General features: G+C 34.0%; 1 protein-coding gene across 1 annotated transcript; it reads left to right on the top strand.

Annotated features, from left to right (window-relative positions):
* The first annotated feature begins 7,497 nt into the window (after positions 1–7,497).
* On the top strand, positions 7,498–8,983 carry LOC150109860 (profilin-like). The gene has a single exon (XM_090415384.1). It carries the CDS (start codon positions 7,498–7,500, stop codon positions 7,894–7,896), a length of 399 nt encoding a protein of 132 aa, XP_090271510.1. The 3' UTR covers positions 7,897–8,983.
* Positions 8,984–10,441: the final 1,458 nt, after the last annotated feature.

Raw genomic sequence — 10,441 nt, 5'->3', positions numbered from 1 at the left:
TCTGAAATTGTGGATGGTCGCATTAAAATAACTTTTACCATTTTATAATCATTGCGAAATTTCTCATTTGCATAGTTTTACAAAGAATTTTTATGACCTGTTACTGATTTTTATCGAGAACCATTCTCAATATCAGAGTGGAATGCGTATATGCAAGCTGAGGAGGGAGGAAGGCTTGTTATCAAATGCTGTTATTGTGAGCAACAGTTTGCAAAGCGAGGAAGACTGTTTGTCTTCCTCACTATGCAACTTTTTCATACCAATGAAAACGCGATGAGTTGAATCTACTGTAGATATCAATATAATTCATATTTATTAATTAATGTCTTTAGCTTTGGCATGGTTATAATGCATTTCGTACAGTTTGAGAAAATGAGAAATAGTAGCATTTTGCTATTGAAGTATTCCTTGCAATGGATGTGCCTTCTAAGATAGTGAATAACTTCATCTTTGATTTTAAAAGTTTGAGAATTACCGAAGACGTTTTTTTTTTTATTTTTCTAGGCCGGGAATATTTCGGAATATTTGTCAACAGAAGAGCATGATTGTCCAAGGAAATTATTATTTTTATTATTTACTGATTTATTTTTGCCGAAAATTAATGCACTCTTAGGTAGGATTAGTCCTTTGCAACTCTTTTGTTTGTTTTTTTAAATACAGTTCCGCTCCACGAGATAGCACATTTAATATTAGGTAAGATAAGAATCAAATATCGAAACCCCTGTGGAAAAAAAAAATCTTTATTCTAAAGCAGTTAATAAAATTAAGTACACATGCACGCGTACAAATGTATTTACCAATACATTTGTAATATGACCCATTTATAAATACTGGAGCCAGCATTTACAAAAATAAATACAGTGACCCCTGTTCATTGGCAGTCACAATATAAACGAACATCCGACCAGTGTGTGGAATACACCTGCAAATAGAAAGCCAAAGCCCAGTGTTAAAAGAAAACCAACGGGCAACGTATTTGTATAGAAAGAGACAATAACGTGTTTATCCCTAAACAAAGATAGTCCGTTTGCACCGATAGTTGCGATAGGACCACCAAGAAGAGCACCAGGCTTCGAATTAAAAAGAGAAAGATGGACCTAGTGGGCTTACAAGTTTAGTTTCGTTTAGAGAAAGCGGGCTAGTTTGCTTTCAGAATATTTTTCTCACATATACGTAAGCTGACAATAGAAAAACCTAAATTACTGACACGCCAATTTCGTATTTATTTACAAAAGAACCGACAGTGGTGCAATCTACTAATGTAAAGACCCCCATATTTACATTAGCAGATTGCATTCACGAAGGAAATGCAATTTGCTAACACATTTTCATTCATAGCAGATAAAAGTAGAGTATTAGATTTGTATTAGCGTTGCTTTAGTTGTAACAAAAATGTATCTGTTTAGACTCTCTCTCTTCTCTCTCTCTCAAAAAAAAAATCTCAAAAAAAGTCCACCAGTTAAGTTTCATACGCGTACCTAAAAATAGCTAAAGAAATTTAACTATATTCTGCACAGGTTACATAGTTCGAGACTCCAATTTCTTACATTAACATTTTATGTCGTTTCGCATAGAATTATTAAAACAACCACATAAGGAGTAATACTTTTTAGGGAACGAATACAGCTTTCTTCGATATTAAATTAAATAAATAAAATACTCTTTTATTTATTCTGCAATTAAATATCTAACGGTAGTATTAAAACATCAGTTAGATGAGGAATACAAAAATAATATTCTGTTTTTTTTCTTATTTTTGATAAATAGTTTAATCAGAGAATTCAAACAGATGTCACTGAAAAATCATTATTGGTGTTAGTTCCACTTAGTCCCGTGAATCCCCAAAGAAATGTTAAATTAACGCATACCTAAGTGAGGGAGCGTAATTTTTACCGATAATTTAGCATATTCTTCAAAGTAATAACTTAGATTTATAATTATTTGTGAAAATTTTGTGCTCAATAAAATGCAGTGTTCATTTATTTATTTATCATCAATAATTATCCATAAAAAGCCAACATTTCTGTTGGCTTTTTATGGATAATTTTATGTAAAAAAAAAAAAGTTGATTTGTACGCGCACCTTATGTTCCGCTTTCATTTCCTCCGGATATGGCGGTGCTAAATATTGTTCATCAATTAAGCAGACGTTTTATGTTACGATCAATTTTACACGAACAGTTGTCTATTAACCGCACGCCTTTCTTAAAAGAAGAACATTATGTCGTTACTTTTTTTGTACTAAAAAAAAGTTAAAAAATACAGCGATATGTCATGCTCATTGCAAAACATTCAAAAAGGAAAACATTCAAAAAGTAAAGCTCAACCATTGCAACTTATGGGAGTTAATGTGAAAGGAATTTTTAGTTTATCGTCCTACTTTTACAGTGTATTCTTACGCGTTGTAACAAAAAAGAAGTAAATTGATAAAAAATGCATAAAAAATTGAATTATAAATTTCGAAAGCATTTATCATATACTGCATTCCAGAGGGCGTTAAAATCACAAGCACGGTAATTAAATCCGACGTTTTTAGTTATTATTTTTATAAGCATAAATTTCTTCAAAGTTTATTTTTAGTCGCGTATTATTTTAAAATTCAGTTTCAGAATAGGCCTAAACTTGAAAGAATTTAATGGCATGTTCTGAACAGCTTGATTCGTAGCGTAATAAAATAAAAATTAATAATATCAGTAACAAAAGGTTCGTCGATTCGTAGAGCCTTTGCTACTAATGGCTCACGCAAAAAAAGTTAAGTAAGTTTGAGCGCGGTTAGTAGTTGGAATGGAATCAATCGTTCGATGCAGTTGGCACTCTCTCTCGATGAGTCTTCGGACTCCCTGGAGGTGTCACACAATAATAATAACTGAAAACGTTGAGTTTAATTACCGTGCGTATGATTTTAACGCCCTCTAGAATGCAATTAATAATAAATGTTTTCGAAATTTACAATTCAATTTTGTGTGCATTTAACATGAAAAGTTTTGCTGGTTCAGAACTGCGTAGCAGACAAAACTACATAAAAATGTTTTCCGAGCGAAGATAGCATTGGTTACAATGGACTGAAAATGCACTTTAAAAGATTTTTTTTAGCCAATAAAAATATTGTTTCCACGAAATGTAAGTTATATCAACCCTATCGTGCAGGAAGATCTTCGACTAACTATCTGCGATTTCTCTGGTAACTGACCATATTTTCGGAGACGTTAAAACACGCATCGTAAAAATGATAAAACGAATGGATAGTTTACACGTTTCTATCTTATTCGTGAAACGATCATGACTTACATGGAAGAATCAAAGACCTGAACACAAACAAGTCACTCACCTTTTCTGCGAATATTGTTGCACCAGTTCAGGAAGTGGCGACTTCCTCGTGCCTGGTTTCCAAGAGCAACGCCACTAGTGAGATGGCAAACAGTGCATCTGACAGGGAACTCCCCTCTTCGACTGAAACTTCGATCGAAATGCGAAGGCAAAGAGGCGAACGTGTAAAGCTTCTGAATAAAGTCTGAGGTACAGAAAACCTTGTTTTTGCCTGCTGTAATAGCGGAACAAGAAAAACAAAAGCCGTTGTATTCAAAGCGGGTCAGTTTATGCAACGGAATAATAAATGAGCATTATTATGACCGTTATCATACAAGCGAAAATAGACTAATTGCTTAGCGATAATGTATGTGGATTCAGACTTTGCAAAAATGGTACAGGAGGACTAGCAGCCAATAGGAAGAATTGATCACTCGACGGTCTTGATGTATAAGTAACTGTTATCACTGGGTGTAACTAGTCAACTGTGCAACGAGGGACGGCAAAAAGATTATCTTTCCCGTTTCTGATTTGCAGGAGAAAATAAATTCCGATGCCTGTTCATGTCGATTACGGCTCCCAAATTTAGCGATTCAAATTTTTAATGGACTTCAAGCGAATCGAACGTACTCAAAGAAGATTCAAAATTGAGAAGTGGTTAGCTTTAAATTCGTTAAAAGAGAAGAGATAGAGAGATTGTTTAATTGAAGTTTAAGCGTTAGTTCGGATCATATATCTGTTTTTACCTGTTGGCTGAATCATCAGACTCTGTTGTAATAGAACACGAAAAGATGGCGAAGAGAAAGTTAGGACAAATATACGAAGTTCATGTTTTGATGTTAGGATTGAAACATAGGCGGAATGTAAGACTGGAGATGGTGAAATGTGAATGAAAAATAAAATCAATAAATGAGAAAATAAAAATGAATGATGAAGAAGGCCACAAATACACGTGAGTCGGCGTCTCTCGGGTTGCGCCGATTTCTCCACCGTCTTGACTACTCGTTCCACTTTTTTTTTTTCTTTTTTCACTGAGTTAGTTGCTCTCATACTGAGGGTTGATGTTAGTTTCACGTACTGTAAAAATATAAGTGGATAATTCATGAGTTTATTTATCGTTGCCATCCTGGACGAGCTTCTGCTGGAAGTCCATTGAACATACACTTGAATACGGATTTTTTTTTTTTTTTTCAGGCGATCTGCCATATATTTATAGCTAGTGCCCTGTTAGGAGTAGTTGCATTCGTTAGTAAGTTCTATTTAGTATGGGAATGGTTCTAATATTTTGGTCGATTAGTGTGTGTTTTCACTCAATTTTGCGAAAAGTACATTTCGATTTGGCTTTTGCACTAACGTAGTTTTCTATATGAGTAATTCCTTGTCTAAAAAAATAAAAATAAAAAAATAAAAAAAACGGGAATTGAACCCAGCTTAAAGAGCATGCTATCACGATTACACTACACGGATTATATTACACGATTACATCACTATTACATTACACGAATATTTACTAATCCGTGATATTTAATCATCAAAATATCATCAAGTGCACTAAAATTAGAGGGAAAAAAAGATTTTTCTGCACAGAGAATAGGCTAGAATCATGTGAAAAAGAAATGAACAATAAACCTAAAATTGATTTCAATTTTTCTTAAACCTCGTAACTATTATAGACAGCGATGAATCTTATTCTTCCTAGCATGGATTTTAGACCACGTGGCCTGCTCAGATCTCATGCCATCTCTTTCTTGGTCTTCCGATTCTTCTTTTTCCACTTATTTTATATCTGTATACAGTGGCGCACCCAGGGGGGGAGTCAAGGGGCCCTGACCCCCCACAAAAAAGAAAAAGGAAAAAACATTAAAATATTTTCCAAAAATCTTTTCCTAATTAAAATTCATTTTTTGTTTATGTTGTGTCGTGTCTTCTATTTCTATACTACTTATGAATTAGCGACCATTGCAGATGCTCAGTCATAGGTCGTATGCGATGCCTACGTAGTGTGCATTCTCAAATTGTCTAATCAACTCGTACCCCCCTAACATTAAATCCTGAGTGCGCTATTGTCTGTATAATATTTTTGGTAGTCTGCTGTTGTCCATTCGATTTAAATGTTCTATCCATTTTTGTTTATACTGTCTTATGTAGTAATTAATTGGTTTTATTTTCAGGGATTGTAAGATTTCTTCATTTGTTTTGTGGTCCCACTTGGTCTATCCAGCTGTTTTTCTGAGGAACTTCATTTCTGCTGTTTGAATTCGTTTTTCATCTTTCCTTTTCATGACCCATGTTTCACTTCCGTATAGTAGAGTTGGTTTTGACAAGACATTATATAGTCTGATTCTAGTGTGTTTTTGTACTAGGGATGGCCTAAATATATTGTTTATCATGCCATTTACTTTGACAAAGTTTGATATTTTAGTGTCTATGTCTGTTTTTTTTTCTTCGTATGATAGATCACATCCCAAGTATCTGAAAGTGTTTACTTGTTCTAGTATTTTATTATCTATCACTATTTTACTTCTTATTGGGTTTTCTCCTGTGAATGCCATTATTTTTGTTTTTTATTTAGATGTTGTCATATTATATTGCTTTGAGATATCATTTAATGATCTTTGTAAGTCATCTTCTGATGTAGCTAATACTATTTGAGTATCTGCAAATAGTAGTGTATCTATCTTCATTTGTGGGTTATTTGTATACCAATACTGTTTCTAGATTGTTATAATTTTATTTATATACTAGGGGGGGTACGGCGCCTACCCCCCCCCCCCCCCAAGTTCCTAACTGGTAGGCCGGTTCTCCTTGAATTCTGATGACTCGAATTTTGAAGACTCGAGACTCAGGGTGGCCCCTGAGTTTCAGAAGGTTTCAAATAAAGCGACATGACAAACGTGACATTTAGCTTATCTTTATATATATATATAAGGGTAGATCCATTGAAAAGCAGAGGTGAGAGGGTACATCCTTGTACTCCTCTTGATATATCTTTCCATTCTGAGATGTGTTCTAATTTAACTGCTATTTTATTTCCTGTATATATTTCTCCAATGGACTGCAAAAGTTACCTTGGTATATATATTTAAATCGGTCAATATTTTAAACAATTTTTGTCTACTAATTTTGCCAAAGGCTTTTCCATAATCAATAAATGCCACGTCTTTATGGAATGCAAAAATATGAAACATACAAATAAGTAAATAGAAAATATTTATTCTAGTGACACGCTTGCAATAAGCTGTCACATATTTTGCTAATTTGGAATTTCTTTCTTCCGAGATTCTCATAACACACTCTCTCTCTCTCTCACACACACACACACACACACACACAGTAGACGAGATTTTCTTGGTTATTACTGTTAATATTGTAAATTTTGGATAAACGGCCTCATTACATTACAGAGATTTTTTGTGTTTTGGAAGTGTTTAAGAACCCTTGTAAGATATTCATCTAATAACACGTGACCATTTAAGTTTAAAATTTTCTTAATTTCAAATCGTCAGTTTCTAAAAACTAATAAGGCAGCGTTTCTTCTTGATTTTAAATTAAGAATATTTGTAAACGAATCCATTTCGAAATAACCAAAACATTATAATTATATTCCATAGTACAGTACTTTGCAACATTAATGAAACATATTCTCTGTTGAATTATTAACATAAAAGAAAAACAAAATTCTATGCTTCAAAGAATCCAGACATAAACGGGAATCCACCCGGAATTCCCAGCCTTGTGGGTCGAGAGGCCAATGATCAACCAACCTTGTGCATCGAAATTAAAACCATCGTTAGATGCGGTACAACATTTCACTTAAAGACACGTTCACCAAGTCCTGAAATTTCTTAAACGTAGTTAAATATTATTGGCGGGGGGGGGGGGGAAGAAGAGTAAGATAAAAGTCAAATTAAAGAGTGAAAAATGAAGTAAACACATATTTAAAGATTAAAAAAAAAAGTAATTTGAATAGGGGTAAAATATTTCCTACGACTTGATAATAAAATTTCTAACGTTGGCGCTGTCGACATCGAAGTCACATGACATTACAAGGAGGTAGGATTGAGGGGGTGGAGTCGCGGATTGATACATTTTGACGGAAGCTTCATGCCGGCGAATAATCTACCTATAAGTAGTAAGACTTGAGGTTTGCCTTTTGTTATCAGGCGTATTCTGAAGAAATTATAGCTCGAAAATGTCTTGGCAGGCATACGTTGATAACAAAATTTGCGCTGAAGTTTCCTGTAGGTTTGCAGCAATTGCCGGTTTACAAGATGGAGCCATTTGGGCTAAGTTTGAGAAGGATTCCCGTGCAACCCCGATATCGCAGCAGGAACTGAAAACCATTGCTGACACTATGAGAAGTAATCCAGGTGCATTTACAGAATCTGGAATCTACATTGCAGGTGAAAAATATTATTGCCTCCATGCAGAAAATACCCTACTGCGTGGTAGGCAAGGAAGTTCTGCACTGTGTATTGTAGCTACCTACACGTGTTTGCTGGTTGCTGCTACAACCGATGGCTTCCCACCTGGTCAGCTGAATACAGTTGTGGAAAAATTAGGAGATTATTTGCGGTCCATTAACTATTAAATTGTATCAGTTCACCCCCTCTGTGTAAAGTGAGCATCATCCACTGCCTACAAACTTCCAGCTTTGGCACTGTTTGAGGTTATAGGTATATCGAGATGTATCTGGTACAAATTTAGGTTTTTTATTTTCCTGTTTCCTAATTTTCTTTTGTAATTATCTTCACTGTGAAACTTGATTTATCATTTGCAATGTTGCGTACTTAACGCTGTTCAACTACAACCACCGTTCTCTTATTGGACTCCTGAGAGAAGAGGAATGGAACTAGTCACTCCTTGTAGAAGTGGTAAGGTATGTGGAGATGGTGATCCTAAGCAAGGAAGGGTCTGAAACAAAAGCGAACAAATCTAAAGTTTTGGGGGTTGACGATGCTAATCTGGTGTTTGGAGTCAATGCAGCATTGTAGCTTTAGGGGCACGAGATTTACAATCTATTTACTAATAGTGAACTAATGTCTCTTGATATATGGCATCGCAACAGATCTGTGTAATAAGGGTGTGAATTGGCTTCAAAATAAATTCAATTAAGTGATGTGATTAATATTTAAACTTTAAATGTCTAAACTGCCATTTTTAATGGATCTGTCAAAACATTTTAATGTTATTGATTTCATATGTAGAAATTAAAAGTAACTAACCATCAAAAATTAACCTTTCTGCTTTAAGAACTCGCAGTAAATTGCAACTTTTAAACATTGTTAGTTTAAAGTTTCAATTTCTGGTTGCATATTTTATAATGTAGAAAAACGATACCTTTTTTAAGTCATTGCCATTTCGGCATTAAAATTCTTTTTGTTTTTGAAACCCTTTAATAATGCTACATCTCATTTGCGTATTAAAGATTTTTTTTTTCAGTGAAAATAAAGTTTTATCTCTGAATTTAACTTCTAATTATGTTTGTTTTATTTGATTAACCAAGTCGATGGCATTAAATTGTATAATGAACTTTTTCCATAATTAGTAAGTGAATTCATAATAACAGTTGAATTTATCGTTTCATGTTACCTAAGATTTTTAAAGGCAAAAATGCAGCATCTTTTTTAATAGTTTTTAGGACCTGGACAGATTGTGAAATCGAAGGTTAGTCACTTCCTAATTTCCAAAAGCGTTCTTAATTGTAAACATTCCAATGACCTACTCAAATGTATTTGCATTATTAGTTATTTTGGTGCCAATAGCTTAGCATGACATTGATGGTCCTAAATGTTTTTTGTGCTGCTGATGTGCCCTGTTGGATTTCTAATAAAGGCATGATTTAAGTATTGTACGTCTTCTTTCAGCATAACTTGTATTCAACAATCTCAGAAATCTGAAACTTGGATGTATTCATAATGTTTATTCTGTACAAAGCTGAAATAATGTTGCAAAACTAATCGAGAGAATATGAAAGTAGAAATCTTCAATATGATTTGCCTTGGTATTGCACTTGAAAAATCGGTATACTTATAAACCTTTTTTAAAGGTCAATCTTTTAATGCGTTTTCATTTATTATTTGGAAATTTAAATAAAAATGGATGATTGTTTACTAGTTTGGTAATGAGGCGAATAATTGTTTGTTTTGTTTTTTTCTTAAGCTGTGACTGTGGCCAAAGAACTTAACAGAGGTTGGCGTATTATGTTAATTACGTTGGTTTCAAGTCTTTTGGGAAACCAAACTATTTCCGTATAATACTGAATGATTAAAAATCTCTTCTGAAAGTTATTGATTTCAACAAAGGGGATTCGAACGAAGGCCCTTTTTTCAACCAAAGGGCAGTTTCACATCTTCTGGACCGGAGCTGCTTTCCGAAGCGAATGTTTCGGATTATATTCGTGTTACGAGGCTGTGTGCCATGGGGTAGTTCGCCGTGTCTTCGGCTCATTCCCAGTAAGTTTAAGTTAATAACTATTCATTGATATCGATCTTTTCCTCTCGCTTCCCCAAAGGGAGAAAAGTCCCTGAAAAACTTCATGTTATGAAACTCTATTTTACTATACCAATTACGATAGGCAATACTAGATACGTAAATTCCAACCTGCTTATTTCTTTAAAGATATTCTTCTCCCCACTCTCCCAAAAATCTGTGATCATATGTTACGACTGGTAAAGTGTTTTAATTTTACTGTTATTTTCTTTTTAATGCTTTAATTTTTTTTTTTTAACACACATTTTATTTTTATTCCTGAACCTTGTCTCAATCCTCATCTGCTGTTAGATTAATAAAATCAGCTTTCGGAATTGATGCGCTTATATTGCCATTCATATATATACACACACACACACACACACACCTGGGTCTCTTTTTTTTATGCGGATTTTAAGTTATTTTTAAAAGCACCAAAGAAAAGCAGTTTCTTTGGAAATGAAAATTGCAATTTTAGATCGCTTAACAAAAGGAGAGGTATCTACGGCGATTGGTAAACGTTTTAATTTAGGCGAATCTACTATAAGAGCAATTTAAAAGAATGAAGTCGCAATAAGAAAATCTGGCACAAAACTAAGTGCCAAATTATCATCGTACTCAAGGGACATTTTATTAGAAAACACGGAACAAGCGCTCGTAATTTG

This window comes from Typopeltis vanoorti, chromosome 1 (genome assembly GCF_054136105.1).
Source record: "Typopeltis vanoorti isolate ZY-2024b chromosome 1, IOZ_Tvanoo_1.0, whole genome shotgun sequence".
Classification (NCBI taxonomy): Eukaryota; Metazoa; Arthropoda; class Arachnida; order Uropygi; family Thelyphonidae; genus Typopeltis; species Typopeltis vanoorti.
This window is presented reverse-complemented; position numbering and strand designations above follow the sequence as displayed.

Excerpts from the sequence above, each read along its gene's own strand:
- LOC150109860 (XM_090415384.1), top strand. The coding sequence starts at position 7,498 with ATGTCTTGGCAGGCATACGTTGATAACAAAATTTGCGCTGAAGTTTCC.